The sequence below is a fragment of the Podarcis bocagei genome, assembly GCF_964188305.1.
Source record: "Podarcis bocagei genome assembly, chromosome: 4".
Taxonomy (NCBI): Eukaryota; Metazoa; Chordata; class Lepidosauria; order Squamata; family Lacertidae; genus Podarcis; species Podarcis bocagei.
Window position 1 is genome coordinate 16899759 of NC_138128.1, and position 23239 is coordinate 16922997.

At 41.5% G+C, this 23239-nt stretch overlaps 1 protein-coding gene across 6 annotated transcripts in view; it reads left to right on the forward strand.

Moving 5' to 3' along the window:
- The window catches only part of LRRC31 (leucine rich repeat containing 31), a gene marked incomplete at its 3' end in the record, with an annotated part of 53834 nt that overhangs the window by 20511 nt on the left and 10084 nt on the right, over positions 1–23239 (forward strand). For 3 of the 6 annotated variants that reach the window (XM_081190268.1, XM_081190267.1, XM_081190266.1), the window contains exons 3-7: positions 13549–13712; positions 18761–19000; positions 19492–19611; positions 20408–20575; positions 21236–21403. In XM_081190268.1, coding sequence (XP_081046394.1) covers positions 13550–13712; positions 18761–19000; positions 19492–19611; positions 20408–20575; positions 21236–21403 — 859 coding nt within the window. In that variant the 5' untranslated portion in view covers position 13549. Of the gene's footprint in view, positions 1–5964; positions 6888–11715; positions 11757–13548; positions 13713–16961; positions 17470–18760; positions 19001–19491; positions 19612–20407; positions 20576–21235; positions 21404–23239 lie in introns of those variants that run through there. The other 3 variants (XM_081190265.1, XM_081190269.1, XR_014007048.1) reach the window with 3 other exon arrangements.

Genomic DNA, 23239 nt, shown 5'->3' on the forward strand with positions numbered 1-23239 from the left:
AAACCTTGAGAGATTATTTTGAGATAAATATGAGCACCAATGTGGAAAAAAGAGTAATCTGGGACGCAAGCAAAGCTGTCATGAGAGGGTTCCTGATACAACAGAATGCAATAAAGAAGAGAAGCCAAAATGAGAAGAAAGATAAAATTTTGGGGGAAATAAAAGAAAGTGAGAAGAAATTGAGAGTAAAACCAAAGTCTCAGGAGATTTTGAGAGAAATAAAGTTATACCAAGTACAATATATGGAAATGATGAATCAGGAAATAGAATGTAAAATTAAACAAATGAGACAAAAAACATTTGAATCAGCTAATAAATGTGGGAAATTGCTGGCCTGGCAAATGAAAAAAAGACAAAAATTTAATACTATCACAAATTTAGAAGTGGAAGGAAAGAACATACATAACCCAACTGAGATTAGAAATTGTTTCCAGAGGTATTTTAAACAACTATACACACAAGGGCCACAGAAAGAAATGGACATAGACCGATTTCTGAAGACAAATGGATTACATGTTGAATTATAAAATAACTGAACAGGAAGTAGAAGGTGCCATCCAAAACATGCAATTGGGCAAATCTCCAGGACCGGATGGGCTGACTTCTAGATATTATAGATCCTTGAAAGAGTGGTTAATACAGCCTTTAAAGGAAGTCTGCAATGAAATATTGGAAGGAAAAAGGGCACCAGAGTCCTGGAAAGAGGCGTACATTACACTTATACTGAAAACAGAGACTGAAAAGACTCAGCTTAAGAACTACCGCCCCATATCATTACTCAATGTGGATTACAAAATTTTTGCAGACATTCTGGCCAAGAGATTGAAAAAAGTGTTGATGGAAGAGATTCATAAAGACCAAGCGGGCTTTCTCCCGGGAAGACACTTGTCTGACAATTTGAGGAATATAATTGATATTCTGGAAAAACTAGAAGTGAACATAAATACTAAAGCAGTTTTGATATTTGTGGACGCGGAGAAAGCTTTTGATAATATCTCTTGGAGTTTTATGAAGAAGAACCTACAGGGGATGGGGGTAGGCCAAGGTTTTGAAAACGGTATAAGTGCAATTTATTCAGAACAAAAGGCTAAACTAATTGTAAATAATGTGGTGGCGGAAGAATTTAAGATAGAAAAAGGGACAAGACAAGGTTGCCCAATTTCCCCATTGCTTTTTATATCGGTCCTGGAGGTTTTGCTGAACATGATTGGAAGGGACCAGTGGGTTAAAGGTATACAGGTCGGAGCTAAACAGTACAAATTGAGAGCATTCGCAGATGACTTAGTATTGACGTTACAGGAGCCAGAATCTAGTACTAAAAGGGTTTTAGAATTAATTCAAGAATTTGGTCAGGTGGCAGGATTTAAACTGAATAAGTTAGAAACCAAGGTTTTAGAGAAAAATTTAACACTGATTGAGAGAGAGAGGTTTCAGAATGAGACAGGCTTGACAGTGGTTAAGAAAGTGAAATACCTGGGGATTAATATGACAGCCAAAAATGGGAACTTATTTAAAGACAATTATGAAAAATGTTGGACGGATGTGAAAAAAGACTTAGAAATTTGGTCAAATTTGAAGCTTTCGCTGCTAGGCCGTATTGCTGCAATAAAAATGAATGTATTGCCTAGAATGTTGTTTTTGTTTCAAACATTGCAAATTGTGGACAAGATGGACTGCTTCAAGAAGTGGCAGAGAGATATTTCTAGATTTGTCTGGCAGGGCAAGAAGCCCAGAATAAAATTTAAAATATTAACCGATGCAAAGGAAAGGGGTGGATTTGCCCTGCCAGACTTTAAACTTTACTATGAATCAGCAGCTTTTTGCTGGTTGAAAGAATGGCTACTTCTTGAAAATACAGGCATTTTGGATTTAGAAGGTTTTAACAACGTATTTGGATGGCATGCATATCTGTGGTATGATAAGGTCAAAGCGCATAAAGCATTTAAAAATCATATTGTCAGGAAAGCACTGTTTAATGTTTGGATAAGATATAAGGACTTACTTGAAAATAAAACCCCAAGGTGGTTGTCACCGATGGAAGCTAAGGCTCAGAAAAAGCTCAATATGGAGGCCAAATGGCCGAAATATTGGGAAATTTTGGAACAAGGAGACAAATTGAAATTGCAGAGTTTTGAGAAATTAAAAGATAAAGTGCGAGACTGGCTTCATTATTACCAGATAATGGAGGCATACAATTTGGACAAGAAAATTGGCTTCCAGGTGGAAAAATCAAAATTGGAAACAGAACTGTTAGAACCTGTCAGGGAACTGACATCAGAGCAACAGGAGAAGGAGAGGCTCTCCGATTCTGCAGGGGAAGGTACCAGCACTAGGGGGAGACGTAGCTTGATAGAGGGGGAAGGAAATCAGCGTAACACCAAGGATCCAGGAGAGCAAATGGCAGAAGAGGTGGAAGGGCTCCGGGATTCTTCCTTGGAAGTCAGTGAGGAGAGCACTAGTCCTCCACTACCCACGCCCTCCCTGCGCAGGAGACTTCCGCGCAATGAGAGGCGGAGACGATTGGGTGTCAAACAGCTTTTATGCTGGCAAAGGTTTAAGAAACGCCCACAGACAGATTCTGCTAGCGACTGAGGCAGCCACGCTGAGATGGGCTGTGCAGTCAAAACGGTTTAAACTATGCAACCAAGCTTCCAAACGGGAAGGTTTACGCATGTTGGAAATGTAAAGAAACTGAAGGTACATTCTTTCACCTTTGGTGGACGTGCCCAAGGATTAAGGCTTTCTGGGAGATGATCTATAATGAATTGAAAAAGGTATTTAAATATACCTTCTTGAAGAAACCAGAGGCCTTTCTCCTGGGCATAGTTGGCCAATTGGTGCCAAAGAAGGACAGAACTTTTTTTATGTATGCCACAACAGCAGCAAGAATACTTATTGCAAAGTATTGGAAGACACAAGAGCTACCCACTCTGGACGAATGGCAGATGAAGGTGATGGACTATATGGAACTGGCGGAAATGACTGGCAGAATCCGAGACCAGAGAGAAGAGTCGGTGGAAGAAGATTGGAAGAAATTTAAAGACTATCTACAGAAATATTGTAAAATTGATGAATGTTAGAATGATGTTGGATAGAAACTAAGCGGTTTTCAGCTGTAATATTATAAGGGAATATGAAAAATGGATTATTTAGGTAAAAACTTAATGTCATAATATTTTAAAATTAAAGATTAGGATAAACAAAGAGGGTAGGGATTTGCTGAACCAACAAACTGAATTGGAATACAAAAAAGGGAGGCGTGAGGAGGTCCGGGAAACAAGCTAATGAAAAATAAGTGATGGAAAGATGGAGTTGATTTTAACCTTTTTTTTTATCCTGTATTTTTTCCCTTTTTTCCTTTTTATTTTGTAATACTTTGAAAATCTTAATAAATATCTTATATTAAAAAAAATGAAGATAAAGGGCAGATCCACACCATACATTTAAAGAACATGGCTCCTCCTCAAAGAATTCTTGAAACTGTAGTTTTCGCCTCCCAGAACTACAATTCACATATACTTACCAAGCCTCAGCTCCCAGGATTCTTTAAGGGAAGTCATGTGCTTTACATGTGTGTTGGATGTGCTTTAAATGTATGGTGTGGATCTGTCCAAAGACAGAAATTGAGTGAGTGAAGCCGAGAATCATAGCATGCTATAGTAGATTAGGTAAGAGAGGTTCAGAGTAATTTTTCTTGTGTTTAGATTGATGGGAAAGAGATTTTAAGTAGCTTCTTCAGCAAATTCCCTGTAAGATAATGGGGATCAACAGAGAATATGCTGCCTTTAACAAAAGCTCCAGAACTTACTTCTGCACCTATCCCAACCACATTCATGCCTTCTCTCAGAAAAATACTTGAATTATTATGTGGTGTATTTACATACAATCCTATAACAAAGTACTCAGGGTGGTTTACAATAAAAAGCAGGGGAAAATACAATTTATACAAATTGATCCTCAAGCCATAAGCTGGAGTTCTTGGTTTTAAATGGCTTCTGTAGTTAGTAAAGTTACATTGGTTTAAATTAATTGGGGTGAATCCAGACTTGAATAATGCTTACAGTAGACACATCACAATCAATGGGACGTAAATTTGTCATGATCCAGTCCAAGGATTCAAAATTAACTGACTTGTGGAAAGGTTGCTTGTTTTGTACCCCACTAATAGCATCACCTCCTGGCAAATAGAAGGGAAAGAAATGGAGGCAGTGAGAGATTTTACTTTCTTGGGCTCCATAATCACTGCAGATGGTGACAGCAGTCACAAAATTAAAAGACGCCTGCTTCTTGGAAGAAAAGCAATGACAAACCTAGACAGCATCTTAAAAAGCAGAGACATCACCTTGCCAACAAAGGTCTGTATAGTTAAAGCTATGGTTTTCCCAGTAGTGATGTATGGAAGTGAGAGCTGGACCATCAAGAAGGCTGATTGCCAAAGAATTGATGCTTTTGAATTCTGGTGCTGGAAGAGACTCTTGATTGTCCCATGGAATGCAAGAAGATCAAACGTATCCATTCTTAAGGAAATCAGCCCTGAGTGCTCACTGGAAGGACAGAACGTGAAGCTGAGGCTCCAATCCTTTGGCCACCTCATGAGAAGAGAAGACTCCCTGGAAAAGACCCTGATGTTGGGAAAGATGGAGGGCACAAGGAGAAGGGGACGACAGAGGACAAGATGGTTGGACAGTGTTCTCGAAGCTACCAGCATGAGTTTGACCAAACTGCGAGAGGCAGTGGAAGACAGGAGTGCCTGGTGTGCTCTGGTCCATGGGGTCACGACTAAACAACAACAACAATAGCATCACCATGTAGAGATAATTACAGTACAGCATTGCTAACAATTAGTACTATAAATTCAACAAGCTCTTATTTTGTTTATTTGTTTAAAACATCTGTGCCCTGCCTTTCCACATTTGGCCAATCCCATTTATAAGATTAAAAATAACTCAAACAATAAAAACAAATAACAATTTTAAATTAATGTCAATTATTCATAAATATTAGATAATAATCTGAACATTACTTCTGGTGCCAGGTTCCATATGTAAAACAACCACTTTCTCAACAGGCAACATTAAAACAACTGGCATTTTTATTACCCTGATGTTCCATATAAGTTAAGATCATTAACCAATGTATATACTTACAGCAATTGCCAAGACCTCAGTTTTGAAACTGGGAAAGATTGCATGAATATCCAAGAGCTTGTGACTTCGCTGTGGATCTTTTCTTCAGGCTGGTTGTGTCGCTTGGTTGGCTTTTAAGACACATTGGGATTAGCCCATCAAAAAACTCTTAACTAACGATGACTTTGCTTTAAATACAAACTCAATTTATCTTGATTAGCCTTCATCCCTGCCTTTAAGCCCTCCCCACTCTGACATCACAGGCCCTTCTCCCAGACCATCTCTCAGGAGGGCTGTAAAAAAACAACACATAATTACTTACAAGTAGCACATTCCACTGAGCTGATAAACCTATTTTAACATTTAACCTGTTAAGCTGGTGTTAGTCTTTAAGGCAATTGGTGCGTCCTCTGAAAATCTGAATCGTTCCTGAAATTATGCACTTGGCAACAGAAAAATGATCAGAATTGTTCTGACTGTTATCAGTCCACAATTGATTTTTTAAGAAGCTGTTTATTTCTGCCACATGACAGGTCTGTTGCCCCATAATTACTTATCCTGTTGGGCTGGAAAGATTAAAGTGCTGTTAAGCACACTGTGAGGCTAACAGACGGATCAGATGGTTATACTGCTGAAGCTCACAGTTTACTCTTTAATTCTCCCTGTCAGTTAGTTAACACCTCTCAGGCTAAACTGAGATGCTAAGGGCCTCTTCACAAGTTATCCATTTCTTAGTGAGATGTAGGGACAGGTCAAATTACCTGTTCCAGGTAGCCTGACACATTACAATTAGAACTGGAGTGATTAATACTGACAACACCCCCTTGTCTGGTTTCAGAGAAGCTCTCCCTTGCCAAGGACCTATAACTGGAGGCTGCAGTCAGTTGAAGACAACTTGGCCCAGCCCACGCAAGGCTAACTCTGCCCTGATCTCCCTTTTCTCAGTACAGTATTCACTAACTGAAGTCTGGCTTTGACCTTCCCCAGAAAAGACCTGCATACCTTGTTATATGCCACTTCCTACTATTACTGTACTTGCTCAAGCTTCTTTTGCGTGCACCAGATTTGCATGGGAATGATGCATACTGCTTCACTGTCTGTACCTTGGATTCGTAATCAAACATTCTGTAATAAGAAGATTAATCTGCTGGGTCACCTGTTATACCAGATGATGCTAAGCCTGCCCTCAATTTTTGACGTCATGTGCCCCAGACTCCCTAAAGCAGGGGAGGGAAATGTCAGGCCTGGAAGCCAGATTCAGCCCTCCAGACCTCTGCCTGGCAACGCCCCTCACTGGCTCTGCACCATGCCCTCTTCAGGAATTTTTACCTGGCTGGAAGTGCTGTTGAAATGTCATCATGTCTATTGCTTGGTCAGTTGGAGGATGGACAGGTGTTTGGGTGTAAAATGTAAATCACTGTATGCGTCTGTAAGAGTAACAACCATTGCTCAGCCTTCTTTTTCCTTTGGCCTCTCCCGCCAATGCCACGTGGCACTCAGAAGGTTGCCCACATGAGAATGTGGCCCTTGAGCTGATAATTGGTTCCCTGTCCTAAAAGGCCTCTATGCAAATTTGGGCCCCGTAGATTGATGCAGGAGAACGTAGCTGCTGGTATAATAATGCGGTCCTAAGTGTGCTCCATGCATACATGCCATCTTGGAATGCATCTAACTGAACCACAAGGTGGCATTCAATTAAATTTTGCCCTACATAGACCCATTGAAATCAATGGACCTACCGTAACTTAGTTGCATTCATTAATTTTAACAGGTATACCATGGGTAAAACTTAATGGGGTTGCCATATTTCAAAAACCTTTTTTTAAAATGAAAATGCCATAAGATCCAGGGCTAACTGTCACCTTCAGGAAATTCCCCCTGGTCGTCACTTATGTCTTTGAAATCCTGGTAGTGTCCAGGAAAATCTGGACATATGGCAGCCCTAGAATACTACCCATTGAGCTCAGGGACTGCGGTGGCATTTCTGGTATGGGTCTGACGTTTTGCACATCCTGAGGAGAGTGCAGGGATTGGGAGGGCAATGAGAGCGAGGAACTCATCACATCAGCAGGCACTGAGGCCTCCTAGCTCCAGCACAGATTGATGAAATCATTGCTGTGAGCCAAGGTCCAGTAGACTCTGGCCTGGTAAAACAGGGAACTTAGGCTGGTTCATGATAGAGACTCTCATGAAATTCAGCAAGAGGCATTACCCTTCCACTATCCTATATGTTTAGAATTAAAACAGGTTCCACACACATAATATTTGCTGCAATTGGGGGAACAGGGACTAAATAATAAATAATGAAGTGAAGTCAGTAGTTTTGCAAACCCACCACTATATACTGGCAGGCAGAGTGGAACCCAGAGCAGTTCTTTCAATACTAGGGAGATACACTTCCAATTGATCCCAGTCAACAGCCTGGGTCCGGCGTATGAAGCTTCTGGCCTTCCAGGCGTTCTTGGGCTCCAACTTCCAACTAGCTCAGCCAGCATGATCAAAAGTCAGGGGTGTTTGGAATTGTAACCCAGCAGGAGGGCCACAGATTAGCCACCCCTGGCCTAGTGGCCACTTTTTGAACAAACCAAAGTTTCTGAATGGTCTTCAAAGGCAGTCCCATGTACTGTACAACAAATTACAGCAGTCAATCCTAGATTATACTGGTGCATGTATGACTGTGGACAGGTTATCTCTACCCGGGAGAGGATGCAAGTGGTTCTTTGTTGCAGAGGCTACCAAGCTTACCTAGGCTTCCAGTGTCAAAGCTGGATCCAGGAGTACGCCCAGCCCTATTACCTGATACTTTAGGGAAAGTGCAGTCCCATCTAAGACATCTTGAACACCACCTTCCTGAACAAATAGCTACCAACAAAATCCTCATCTTCTTGGGACTGAGTTTCAGTTTACTGCCCTGCTTCCACCCCCATTACTGATTCCAGTCACCTTATTTAATTCTAGATGGTGCTTGGATCTGATACAATGGGTAAGCTTTGTCAAGCTGCTTGGCAACAGTGACCACAATGCTCTTAAGTTCAAACATACATGTGGGTGGGAATGTCAGACAGATGAGCTTTTCTGGAGACCTGAATTAATTGCTTCTTAACAGCCCAGCAGGACTTGCGTGCTTTTCTGTTTCTTTTTTACACTCCCGAGGTTAATTCTTGTCTGCCTTAATTATGGCATTCTGGTTGGCATGTGCAACAGAGTTGCTGCAAAAGAGCTTAAAATCCAGTTTTTATCATTCTTGGATCTTTCCTGTGGCTATTTTTTTTTAAAGGTCACTTTATTCAAACATCCTCTTCTGACTATCTGTACTGAGACACCAGCCTTTGTCCGAAGATCTGGTCATTGCACTTTATTGCTGTGCCAGACCTGCTTTCCATATACTGTATTTTTCGCTCTATAAGACACACTTCTTCCCTCCTAAAAAGTAAGGGGAAATGTGTGTGTGTCTTATGGAGCGAATGCAGGCTGCGTTGCTTTTGCTGAAGCCAGAACAGCAAGAGGGATTGCTGCGCAGCAATCCCTCTTGCTGTTCTGGCTTCAGCAAAAGCAACGCAAAGCCTCTTCAACAACATTTGGTTCAGATTATTTTTTGGTTTGTTTTCCTCCTCTAAAAACTAGGTGCGTCTTACGGTCGGGTGCGTCTTATAGAGCAAAAAATAGGGTGTTTGCATTTGCTTCCTTAACGTTTATCTTTCAAAAGTGCCAAGGCATTTTCTTAGTTTCTAGAGACACTTGGAGAAAACATTCACATTTCACTTGAAACTATGGAAAGAGACAGCATCTGATATCTGCTCAGCACAATCACTAAAACCTAGTTCAAATCACTAAACCTGCTTAAACCTTTCTCAAAAAGTTCAACAAAATCTTTAGCCTTCTGCTTCATTGGTGAAAAAGAAGGATCAGAATCTCTGCTCTACAATACTGCCCAGGGCACTTCCTGCTAAGGGAGCAAAAGAGGAATGTCAACTTCATGCTTGGCTTGTGTGCTCCCAGCTGCATCTGGCAGGCAGCTCTTGAGAAAAGGATGCTAAACTAGGTAGATCTGTGGGCCCACTCCAGCTGGGCTCCTTTTATGTCGGGTGGGGAACCTCAGGCCTGAGAGCAAAATATGGCCCTTCAAGCCTCAGGACTCTCCCTCATCCACAATGTGCATTGGGGGGGGGGGGAGACCAGGGGCGCAGCTAGTGGCTAAGGGCTAAAGCCCCCTAAACCCAATCAAAGGATTCAGATCTGGATAGGCCTTGCTGGACTATCTGTTTTGGGAGGGAAAGGATCATGCACTCAAGTCAAACCTTGTGATTCATGTCACATGCAGTCTGGTCCTTAAGAGCTTAAGTCACGGGCATCCAATATTTTAAAACAATTCAGTGTTAACACTACAAAGTTATAGTAATTCTCTAGTACTGTATTATCTCTGTGTATTTTTACTGTGATCTGTAAATCCATATATTAATTATATTTAATATTGCTCTATTTAGTTAATGATTCGTGAACTGGAAATAAAGTGATGCTGGCATTAATATTCATCATAAGTAATATTTAAAATGTGACCTATTAAACAGCCATGGCAGTGGAGTTCTCCTTAATCAAGCCAAACATCTGTATTCCAGATGGAAGCATCAGTGATCCTTAGTCATGATGATTTTAATTAGCCTCTGGCAATTAATGTAGTTTGCAGGCCTTAATTGAACTCATCAGATTACTTATTCATGCAAATGCTTCAGTGCAAGGGGATTACTTTTGATATATTAAGGGCTAATGTAGTGTAGGAACTAACAGGCTGAGCAATGAAGCTGGAAATAAGCTCTTTCAAAGCTTGCCTTGACTGTAAACTCAAGATATGAACCCCCAAAACACCCTCAATGGAGGTAATAATATTGACCTACTTTACATGGTCGTCGTAAGGATTAGTGAAATAATGACTCAGTTCAAATCATGGCATAGCACAAACACATATGAGAGCGCAGGTTCCTGGAGAGGAGATCGTGGGCACTGTGTTCCTTCTCTGGTTCTCCCACTACCTCACAAAATATGTTGTAGTTTGGCTTAGCATATCATCCAAACTCGTGGTTTGTCCCCTCCGGACAAATCATGAGCTTGTAAACCAAGAAGAAACCTTGGTTACAGCTTGTGGTTTGTTTGGCATGAGGCAAACCATGAGCCTGGGTTCAGATGGCCCATCAATCCAAACCATAGCTTAGCTTCAGTTAATGGAGCAGAAACAGGACTGATGAAGAGTACAGTGGTCTTGAGCTTCCCTTTGAGAACCCACACACTCACACTGAGCCATAGCTTGGCTTAGTGCAAACCAGGAAATTAATACTCTAGGAAATGCTATAGTAATTCCAAGCAGTTGTGTGGAAATCATGGTTTTGACCAACTAATAATAAAGATGATGATGATGATAATAATTTATTTTTATTTGTACCCCACCCTCCCTGGCCAGAGCCAGGCTCAGGGCAGCTAACATCATAAAACTAACACAGTATACAAAGAACATGAAAACAGGCAATCAATTAATTAAAATACATCTAAAAATTAGTTCAGAGCAAATTAAAATCTGGACAGATGGCAGTCCATGGGTAAAATTGAGAGTAATGTATTCTGTGGAAAATATTTTCTAGCCACCAATTTATTTATTTATCAGGTCTGTTTTAGATGTATTGCTTGGAAACAGTGTATGTACAGTGGGACACCATCCCCATGCTCACATTCTCCAGCACATTCTCCAGCACAGATTTGATGGCATGCAAGGTAAGACAAAGTACCATGTGCATAATGCCTTCATTTCCTCAGCCCTTTTATTCCTTAAGGCGAATGAAGGAGCACCTGTGGGCAACAAAATCTTCCTTGTTCTTTTCATGGTTGGCGAGACCCATAGGCACAAATCAATACATGACTGGAGCTGCTGTCTCCACATTGAGGTACCTTTGCACAGGAACTATATATGTGCATCAGATCAAACCCTTCAAGTTTCCCTATAGTCCCAGATTTACAGAAGCCATCCCAGTTTCTGATTTGATCCCAGAATGTCCTACTTTTCCTTACGACATCCCTATTTTCATCAGAGACATGTTGGAGGGTATGGAGTTATTCGACTCCCAAGCCATCTGAAGGCAGCCCTATATAAGAAAGTTTTTTAAAATGTTTAATGATTTTTTTTTAATATGTTGGAAGCCACCCGAAGTGGCTGGGACAACCCAGACAGATGGGCAGGGTATAAATAGTAAAATTATTATTATAGAATAGGACGTCCTTATTTTCCTCAGAGAAATGTTGGAGGGTATGTCTGATACTATAGAGGGCTCTTTGCCTTTGAGCTGTAAACTTTTATGTTGAGATGGCAGAATTGAGTGTCTTCTTGCGAAGTACCACCTAGGCTGGGCTAGACTCACTACTAAACTGAAAAGGAAATCCTCAAAATAATACTTCATGATTAAGTGCATGCAATATAGGATTTTGGTGTTTGCAAATCCTTTTTTTCAAATCAACTTGTGGCATTAATCCTCTAATGGCATTATTCCCTTAGACTATATGCCGGATTAAGGAGTCATGATGAGGCAAAGTACAAAAATCCACGCTAATCTTTCAAAGGAGGATGCTGCGTGGGATGCAGCTAACGAGGTTGTCCCCATTAAGGGTCGGTCCTACTTCTGTCCACCTAGTTCCTTCCCCTTCTGGCATATCATGGTGACGAAGTGGAAGGAATATATTTGTAGATGGTGTGTACACAAGAAACACCCAAGCAGTTCCGTGGCCTCCTTGAAATCAGTCATTAGTAACTTGATAACTTCCATTGTAAAGGCTTCTGTGCTTTGTACGATGTGAATGCAAGACAACTTATGAAACCTGTTTCCTTGTGCATTTGGAAGCTAGGTTTTCTTCTGAAAATCACACAAGAAAGCACAAGACCTTATCATAGTCGCAAAGTTCAGCACCTGAGTAAAACATTCTTTTGGAAAAGAATGTCCTGCATGTCTTTGAGAAAGGAAAATAGTCACTAGCATTCCCTTTCTGACTATATTATTCCTACAAAAGCATGGCCTGATAACCCAGATATACCCCCAGTCCTGTCCCTCTGTAGTGTAAGCAGAGGTGAGTGCTGCAATGCCTAGACCACTGTGCTATCTCTAGCTTGTAGAACACGCCTTATAGAGTCAGACCATTGTTCTATTGAACTCAGTGTCATCCACAGCTGATGGTTGGAGCTTCCAAGCACAGTACAATACTAGCCTCAATTTTTAGGTTTAGGGCAGGTGTGCTTGGCCCAAATGGTGTCATGGGCCAAGTGGGCAGGCATCAGTGCTTCTGAATACCAGCTGCTGGAAACCACAAGAGGGAAGAGTGGTATTGTGTGTGTGTCATGCTCTGTTCACTGGCTTCCCATGGGCATCTGGGTGGCCACTGTGAGAACAGGATGCTGGACCGGATGGGCCATTGGACTGATCCAGCAGGTTGTTCTTATGTCTGGCAGGCTTTCAGATGGGGTCCCCCCCCAGCCCCACTTGAAGATGCCAAGGATTGAACTCAGGACCTTCTGCATGCAAAGCAGAAGCTCTACCTGTGAGCTACAGCCCTTCCTCAACAACTACTCCAACAACCGCTGCTTTTTAAAGGTTCCATAATTATATGGGGAAACAGCTCCCTCACCATGATTTCATTTCTGGGGCTGGAGCATCTCCTCTTGGACAGCTCAATACTAAGTGAAGCCATGGGAAGGGGCAGTTAACTTCATTGCCTTCCCACCGCACCATTGCTGGAGCTACAGGCTAACCAGACAGTGCCTCCTCAACCAGAGATTAAAAGGTCTGGTGCTGCATGAACCTGGTGGCCAGGTAGCTCACTTCCAGTGATTAGGTACCCATTTTCACATGCGAGAGAGGAAGAGCCATAGCTCAGAACCGGTGCAAGCAAAAGGTCAATCCCTGGCATCTCCAGATAGGACTGGAAATGAAATTCCTGGTCTCAAACTCTGGGGAGACACTGCCAATCAGTGCAGACAATATTGTGCTGGCTGGACCAATGGTCCATTGTGTTTCTGGATTACTGCAATATCATATAAGGCTGCACATTTTAGTATTGCTGCACATCTCATCTTTCAAATGGTAAAGTTCTGGGGATTTTAACATCTAGTACATACTAGCAAAGTTGTGTGATCACCATATCTATGTGAAATGCAGAAGATTATACCAGCTGAATGAATACTGTATACGCCACAAAACTGGAGGCATCAGAAAATAAAGAAAATAAGTACATCATCTGTTAACCAGGCCTGTTTGGAAGGAATGGAGGTATCTTGGAGATTCTTGCAAGAGACTAAGCCAAGCTTGAGGTTCTGAAGACCAAATACAGCTACCCACTGCCTTCAGTATTTAGCTATTCCATGACTCTGTACACACCCTTTGTATATTTGCAGAATGGTGTATTTACCCAACATTACCCGTCTTTCAACCAGTGTGCTATGTACACACTCCTTCATCAATCCATCACCTCTTGGTTGCTCTGCACTGAAATCTCTCCAATACTTTGGTGTGTTCCTTGACTTTCTGGCACTTCATCTCATGGGTGTGCAGTGCAAAAGTAAGTATCCAATGAGTTCATCTGATGTGCTACTCCCATTTTTTCCTGAATCTTCAGCTAGTAATTCTTACTTTTTATTCTTAGATTCAAAGACAGATACATTTTTGCATTGCTATTATTAACAATTCAATTTATTAGGCATTTGCTGTGTAAAAAGTTTCTAAGCAGCTTACAAAGATTTAAAAACATAAAGCATAACATGAAATCAAAAAGAAATGAAGGGGGTACCCAATATATTACAATAAAACCATACAAAAATCCCTAGAACAGACCTGTTAAAACTGCAGCAAAAGCTTTGGCAACAAAAAATGTCATCCAACAAATCTGAAGAAGTGTGCATGCACACGAAAGCTCATACCAAGAACTAACTTAGTTGGTCTTTAAGGTGCTACTGGAAGGATTTTTTTTATCCAACAAATCATCTCTCAAATGCATGGGAGAAGAGATAAGTAAATACCTGGCACCAAAAGGATGTTTATCCTGGCACCAGGTGGATCTCACTGGGGAAAGCATTCCACTAGCAGAGAGCTACAACTGAAAAGGCCCTTGTCACCACCCTCCAAACCTTCCTCAGAGAGGGCGCCTAGAGAAGGGCCATAGATCAACATCTGTAGGTCTGGGAAGGTATATAACAGGACAGATGCTCCAACAGATTTTGCCTTCTAAAGCACCAGATGGGCAAGAATTGTGCCTTTGGGCTTCCGGGTTAGCGCGAACAGCAAATGGCGGATTCCCTCCGAGCTCCGGAGGGAATCGGCTCAGTGGAAGAGGGGTCCTGCCGCGGCGGTGACGCGGGGACCCTCAGAAACCACAGGCGCGGATGCCTGTGGACTTGGTGACTCAGCGGGCACCTTTTGCGCCCCCTCCGACCTGCAAAGAAGCCCTTTTTTTTCAAGGCTTCGGAGCGGGTGGCGGAGAGCGGCGTGGTGCTGTGAGTAGACCGCTTCTTCCACGGAGTGAAGCCGCAAGCCATAGCTGGAGAGCGCTGACTTCTTTCCTTGATTATTCGGACTCCAAAAGTGACAACCCGTGAGTAATACGGAATTTGGAATTAAAAATTTACTTTGAATTTGGTACGACCAGGGGAAGTGCCAAAAGGAAGTCCGCCTCCCCCCCCCTTGCAGACATCTTAAAGCAAGGATTAAAAAACTAAGATTGAGAGACTGTCTTTTTCTCTTCGGGATAAAACTCTTAATTTCACGACTTGGATCGATAAGTTTATTACTGGAGGATTAGAACTGATCGCTAGAAGGAAGTGTAACCCCCCCCCCCGGATCCGGGAGCGACCCGTGAGGGAGCCTGTGAAGATATCTACAGAGTTTGACAGCTGTCAACTGAGCTGTCAAAGTCAGGAAATTCTGTTTTTTGCTACTTGTGTCGGTTACTTATGTTACATTGGACTGTAAGCTTTTAAAATTAGAGAGGCAATAACAACAAAATAACCTGATTGTTGGAGAAAGAACACTTAGTAACCAAAATCCCTCTAGAGGGGACTTGGGACACTACAATGGCTGCAGATGGAAAATTACAAGCAGAGTTGGACAGGGTGTTTGAGTTCTTGGGAAAACTGCAAGAGCAGAGTGATGTTATGTCTATGAATCTCATATATTTGAGCTCTAAAATAAACACATCTGCCGAAGTAGTGGACTCGACTCAAGAAGAATCTACAGCTGGAAAGCAAGACATATGTGCTGTTTCGGAGGAATGTGAAGGAGGAGCAGAAATGATGCAACTGAAAAAGAACAACCAGAGGCCTGTTAAGCTAGCACACAAAGAAGATAAAATTTGGAAGTTAGAAATTTGGCTTGAGATGGAGAGTGAAGATTGGGGATTTCTCCCTATGGGGAGTCCGGAAGACTTATGGATTACAAATTTGATCAAGGTGAAGACTGGAAAGTTTGGGACATTTGGGAAACTTGGGCTGAGAAAGAACAAGAAGCAAGATCCGGACTCTTTCCTTAAATATGGAGGACTGGTTGGAAAAAATACAGACCCTATTGGGTCAAAGATGCTCCGAGATTTGATGTTCAACATAAAGGACTGTCAACAAAACCGGCTGAAAGGGACTGAGAGAGATTTAAGGGCCTCGGATGTGATAGATCCAGGCTGAGAACTGATAGATTGAAGGACAACTTTTGGGGATCGAAACCGGGGGAAGGGGGGGAAGAACTTTAGAATCTAAAGGGTTATAATTATATGTTTTTTATTTGTTAAGATTTTTTGTAATTATTTTACTAATTGGGAATTTCGTGAAAGGGAAGGTGGATCGATCTTAGAAAAAGGGGTTAAGGTTGAGTATTAAAATGAAACTGAGAAGTTTGAAATTGGCTAATTAAGACGAATTAAGTAAAATATTAACAAGGGTTTAATTGGGGTATAAAGAACTTGCTGGGCTAAACTTTGGAATGGGGATGCAAGAAGGGGAGGTGGGGGAAGTCCGGGAAAGTGGTTAAGAAAATAAGGTTTTAAAATTATATGTGTTTTTTGTGTGTAGTGTTGACATGTATGTTTATGTTTTGTGTGTTTGTCTTAAAAAAATGAGAAAATCCTAATAAAAATTTATTAAAAAGAAAAAAAGAAAAAAAAGAATTGTGCCTTTGTCTTTGAAAAAGTACTGAGTTTAGAAACCATGGGTCTTGGCCCTTGGACAAGTCACTAATTTCTCAGCCTCAATTCTGAATCTGTAAAATGGAATGATAGTGATCTGCTTAATAGGCATTTTGTCATTGCAGTGATATGGGAAGTCACAGAAGAATAAGAATGGTAACATATGATGTTCTTAAGATGTATTATGGGAAAACCTAATGAAAAATAATTTTTTTAAAAAAAATATGAATTTTGTCTGTGCAAACATAGTAGAAATAATAATAATAATAAATTTTTATTTATATCCCGCCCTCCCCAGCCGAAGCCAGGATGAAGACCTTTGTAAATTTAAAAATAAATAATGTGTTAAATTAATGGCAGAAGTATTGTGGCCAGAAGAAACAGAGCATTTTTCTGGCAGATCACTGTCTTCAAAAGATTTTGGCAGATTTCATTATGAATCCTACCCTAACCATGAGGACTAACTGTGAAGACTAAATCACAATAGGTATAAGATATTTTTGGGAAATGAACACACTGTAATAATATTGCTTCATAGCTTTATCTCCACAGAAGTATGCTAGCTATTTGATCTCTCGGCTTTTCCCAGACTCCATCAGTGTTACTTTTAAAAGGGAACACAACAATCCTTTTTTTCTTCAGGTAGTCTTGTAACTTGAGCTATAAAGTGACTCAGCCTTCCCAGCTGCCAGCAATCCGTCACATGTAAGAGGCTCCGGTATCAAAGTCTACACAACTACTTCCTCTTTTCTCTTCGAATGACCCTACCCCACTACACACAAAAAATGCTGACCAGACTGTTCAAATGAAGTGTTCAAGGAGGTAGTCAGGCAAAACCGTCAAAAGACGCATCAAAGAAAAAGTTACGGTAATGCTTTCCACCGGACCATCATCTCTCTTGAAAATACTTTTGAACTCTGCACAGTTCTTCTGAAGAGCATATGCCCCTGCTTCACCATCGCACCAAAGCAAGAATTTTGCATGAGAAAGCTAATATAAGAACAGAAAGTGTCTGAAGACAAGCAATAAAGCAACTGAATCAAGAGCAAACTCAAAGGATGATCAGCATCAAAGCTGATTTGTTTCATAAGCCATGAAAATACTTGGAAAGGTAAAACAACCTTTCGATTAAAAAAAATGGAAGCTGAAGGTAGGTTGTTTTACTGTATCTCTTAAAAACCTCTGGCAATGCTTATTCTGTATTATGTATTTTAAGCTTTAGCATGCTCTGTCCCAAGAACTCAGGAAGCAATGCTTAAAATCAGGTGCAACCAACAGATCAAAATGTTCAGTAGTTATCAAGCATAAATATTGTTTGACAGGGGTGGGGAACCTCTGGCTTTTATGCCAGATTTGGTCTCCAAACCATGCCCACCTCCCTCACACCTGATGCCATATGTGATTTCAGGTTTGCTGTGGGTATTGCAAAGGAAGAACCAGGAGCTTAAAGTGAGCTCTTGATTGTTCCTTTGCCAGAACAAGGTGTGCTCCCACCACCCTTCAGCTGGTTTTCAGAGCCTTAAAGAGCAGTGTGGGGCTGTTTGCAACAGGGCTTTCAATCAACCCTGCATTGCAATTTGTAGTCCCAACAACCCAGGCTTCAAAGCACAGTATCACACACACCACAAAGTAAAAATTTCCCAAACTTAAAGGTAAGTTTGCCTTTAAATACAAACTGGATTTCTCCCTGTCCTTGGTGCCCGTGTTTTTATTTTGGATATATTGATATGGTTTCCATGAATGTTTTGTTGTGATTAAATGTATTTTTGTTTGTGAATGGCCCAGAGGACCTTGATGATTGGACAGTGTGGAAATACAGAAAAATAAGAAGAAATAAAAAAATTCCTTCCAGTAGCACCTTAAAGACCAACTAAGTTAGTTCTTGGTATGAGCTTTCGTGTGCATGCACACTTCTTCAGATACACTAAAACAGAAGTTGCCAGATCCTTCTATATAGTGAGAAGGTGGGGAGGGGTATTACTCAGAAGGGTGGTGGGAATGGGAGATTGGCAGATAGCTGAGATGAGCCTGAGGCTCACCCTTCTGAGTAATACCCCTCCCCACCTTCTCACTATATAGAAGGATCTGGCAACTTCTGTTTCAGTGTATCTGAAGAAGTGTGCATGCACACGAAAGCTCATACCAAGAACTTAGTTGGTCTTTAAGGTGCTACAGGAAGGAATTTTTTTATTTTGACTATGGCAGACCAACACGGCTACCTATCTGTAAGAAAAATAAGAAGAGATTGTTAGGAAGTAATAACTATGTACATATCATGGCAGGAGTTGCAATACATTCTGAACTTTCTCTTACGATGAAATTGTGTGGGCGTACATAGTACACAGTGCATGGCCTTCTTTGCCTTGTTTTTAAGGCAGGCTCAAGAGCAAGCGCTATCCAAAACACAATTTCTGCCTCTCTTTCTCTCTCTCCTCGGAAAGGCGCAAAGTGGACAAGCACAGAAAAGGGTGCAGATGGCTTTTTTCAGAGATCCCCATTCAACTTCTTTAGAAGCCAGATCCAGAAGAAGAAACGCTCTGCTGAGAAAGGGGGATGTGAACAGTACCAGGGCTCAGACCACGAGGAATCCAAAGAGGAAAGTGGAAAAGGAAGCAGAGGACACAAAATGAACGATTCCTGTTTAGAAACTCAAATGGTGGAGCAGATTTTCCCTGCACCAGGTAATAGTGATAAGAAAGAGCACTTGAAGAACAGGGACTGTCTGCCCAGGGGGCCTGTGCTCCAAGAGTAGCTCTCTGTGAGTGAAGACAGATGTAGCATTTTCACCCACCATGTTGTCCCAATGTTTCGCAAACGGGATTGTGAGGAACTCCAAACTGGGTGAATGGGCAGTCAATTGGCAAATGCAATTCCATGTAAGCAAGTGTACAGTGGTGCACATTGGGGCAAAAAGTCATTTCACATATATACTAATAGAGTGTGAACTGGCAGTAACTGACCAGAACAAGATTTTGGAGTCATCAGGTGAAGATGTAGAACTGCTGCGCAGCAGCTGTGAAGGCATTTTGCATGTTAACGATGATTACGAGAAATATGTTCCAGGAGAGCGTCTCCTGCACGATCAGAAGCATGGTTTGGTTGGTTTTCAGCAAATGTTGGGATTGTTGAAAACCATTCAGGTCACTACATTTCCATTGTCTTGGTTCCACAGACTCAATGCTGTGTCCGCAAAGAGTCCAGAATTTCCTGGGGAAATTGGGCAAACAGCCCTCTAGCAAGGTTTTGGACTTAAATAATTGTGCATTAAGTACAACAGATATAATGGAGCTGGGTGAGTATACATTTTGATACGTATTTTTTCACTCTAGTAAAGGCTTCAGAGGCATTGTTAAATACTTGAGTGCACAGGCCTATGGCACAAATTTACATAAAATCTACATGTGATCATTTGTATGCATAGATGAAAATTTAGGCTCACTTGCAAAAGGGAAAGCAAGCTTCGGCAGTCAGGGATTTACTCTGAGCTGTGGTGTGCCAAAAGGATTTTCTGAGCTCAATGCACAGTTTATGGAGACGGCCCTCTGCCCTAATCACAATCTGTTGACAACAGCTATGGGTGTTTATTTATTTATTTAAAAATATAGCCCCTTAATATAATCAAAATATCTAAACAGTTACAAAAGTTGGTAGCCCCTGCAAAGCCTCTTTCAGCCAAGTCCTGGCCATATCTGCCCCCCACAACACACATGGCATTATATAAGAGTTAAGCTGGATGGGTGCGACTTGCCTCAGTTGACCTCACGGACCAAATGAGGAGGGCTGGTGGGTGAAGTTTGGTCTGCAGGCCGGAGGTTCTCTTCTTTGGTCACCTCTCTGCTGCCACCTGACTTCCCAGGCGCATGGAGGAGATGAATGGATTGGAGCCATCTTAGTCTTAAAATATCAACCCCCCACCCCCTTATTTGCAGATGTAGGAACAGAGCTACACAGAGTTACTTGTAGTACCAATAGTACCTTGCAGCTTTTTGTATCTGCCTCAATAAACCTTAATGTACACACGCAGTTCAGTCATGCCGCCTTCACTTATATCAGCAGTGGTTTATCTCTCACTCTGCTTTCTCCCCTAGTTGCCATAATACATTTGCTGCCAGGCCTGGAAGAGATTGATCTTTCCTGGAATGATTTAATAGGAGGGACATTAAAGTCTCTTACCCTTCCGTTCAAATGTCTGCAAGAGCTGAAAGTCCTCCGACTGAACAACTGCAGACTCACAGCCATGGATCTTTCGTTTTTAGGTATCATCCAGTAATTGCATAACTTACTCCGAGAGGTTATTACAGTGGGTTATTTCATTAGAGATCTAGGTAAATTCTAATCTGGATTGCGGGGACCTAGTCCTGCAATTCCATTTCAGACACAGGGCTTGTCTACACTTAGCTTTTGCCCCGCTCTTTCCAGGCACAGGTCCATGCTTAAAGCACCGTGTCCAGGCATGTTGATTTTTTTTGCCCTGGAGTTTTCCCAGCAAAACCCCTCTTCAGCCCTCAGTTGGAGTAAGTGGCAGTTCTGGTTAACTGTGGATTGACGCTTGTTCCTACTGAGTGTTAAAAGAGCGGGTTTTTGTGGGGAAAGCTCTGGAGCAAAAAGGGGGAGCACTCAAACACTTTAAAGTGCAGAGCTTTAAAGAGCTTTAATGTGCAGACTGTGCCTGGAAAGATCAGAGGAAAGGTAAATGTGGATAAGCCCTAAGGCTGCATCCAGACTATTCAAATATGAGCTTGCTGAAGTAGGGCTGTAATTGGATACACAAACCTGTGTATGTATGTTCCTGAAATTATTACATTCTTGCATGTTCTTAAACCAAAGTTTAAATAGTGAAAAAGTATGATGTGATCATTATTGTCTTCCGCTTCTTCAAATCAATGTATAAAATAGTATCAAATGCTTATTTACAGGGGAAGCGCTTGAAGTAATTCCTCACCTTGAAACACTAGATTTATCATGGAATACCAACATTGGTGGGAAGCTTTTTCTTCTAATCCAAAAAATCCCCAAAGACCATAAACTCAAAACACTAAAAGTGATGGATTGCAGTCTAACTTCTGAAGATGGTGAATCACTAGGTAAGAGCCCATGGCATAGTGATGTAGCAGCTTTGAATACTGTTTTAGCATTTTATTTAGCTATCAGACCAAATACCACTTTGTATGGAATCAAGATTTTAAACCTGCTGCACTTGAATGCGTTAAAGAATTTGTGTGAAAACTGGCAGGTTGTGCCCTGTGATTTATGAGTTAGGGGGCTTCAAATATGGTTTGTATTGTGCCTGCCCAAATTTTCCCATACGGTCATTATTGTGGCTTTCAGCAAGTAACTTATTTCATTGGTTTCTTGCACTAGTGATTGAGATGAAAGCATTGTTTATTTATTTGATAAAATCTACAAACTGCTTGATTATAGTATGGTGTAAAACCTCGAAGCACTTTGCAAGAAATATTAATATTATAAATAAGAACCTGTTAAAAACAATTTAAAATATTTTAATGTCATGAAAATGAATAGCACGATATAAACGACAAATGGCTAGGGAGGTGTATCAAAATATATAGTTAGTTCGATCAAATCAACATTTGAAAATTTTCCCCTTACTGGTTCAACATTTAAATGAGTTTAAGCTCCCTTTGTTCGGTCCCAGCTCCTGCCAACCTAGCAGTTCGAAAGCATGTCAAAGTGCAAGTAGATAAATAGGTACTGCTCTGGTGGGAAGGTAAACGGTGTTTCCGTGCGCAGCTCTGGTTTCGACAGAAGCGGCTTAGTAATGCTGGCCACATTACCTGGAAAAACTGTCTGCGGACAAATGCCGGCTCCCTTAGCCAGTAAAGCGAGATGAGCATTGCAACCCCAGAGTCGTTCGTGACTGGACTTAGCTGTCAGGGATCCTTTACCTTTACCTTTAAGGCAAATTAACATTCATTAGCATGAGGAAGGAAACTTCATAATTGGCATATGTTGTCTGATTGGCTTTTGAGAAGCATGGGCAGTCTCTCAAGATGTGTGAGGTATTGACTGGTTCATGTTTGTTACAGAAGGATAACCTTTTTCAAATCCTAAAGGGGTTAAATTTTAAAATGAGATATGTGTAGTATCTCTTCCTCCCTCCCTCCCTCCCTCCCTCTGCCCACCTCCCATTAAGAGAGATGCATACATAAAGGTTATGTGGTTATTCTGGGGAGTCCAGACAACATCCAGATAAAGCCACTCCCGACCTAAGGAGGGGGGGTTGCGGGCTCACGCCCCTGTCTACATTCTCGTGGGGCTGGCGGCAGCCCCGCGGGACTCAGGGATTCCCCAGTCTCATTAATATTCATCACCCTTGGGCCAGCCAATCAGGTGGCGGTAGGGGTGGGCTTACCTAGGTGCTCTTAAGGTCGGGACAGCCCTGGCTCGCCCCTTTTTCTTCTCTACAGCAGCAGGTGCTTAACCCTTCCCGGTTGGTGCTTAACCCTTCCTGGTTAGACCGGATAGTATGTTAGGGCCAATGCCTAAAGCCAATACCACTCTTACCTGTAATCAATAAAGTTGTGGCCATTTTCGCCCATTAACCTTAATTCTGGTGTCCGGTGTCTTTATTTACTCCATCTGTGGAGGGGGCGGGAATCACCACGCAACAACTACATCTTGTTTTTTTTAAAAAAAAATTTTATTAGGTTTTCTGCTTTTATAGAAACAAAACACACACAAAGAAAAAACACAAGACAAAAACATGTATAAAATCAGCAAATCCCCGTTTCATAACCTTGTTCCCTGACTTCCCCCCACCCCCCCTCGTGCATCCCAATTCCCAAGATTATATCAGCAAGTTGGTATTTCTCCTCTTAACCATCTTATCCATCTTATTGCCTCTTTTATAATAAAAAAATGATTTTCCTAAGTTGGACTTAAGTTCTCTTCCATCGATT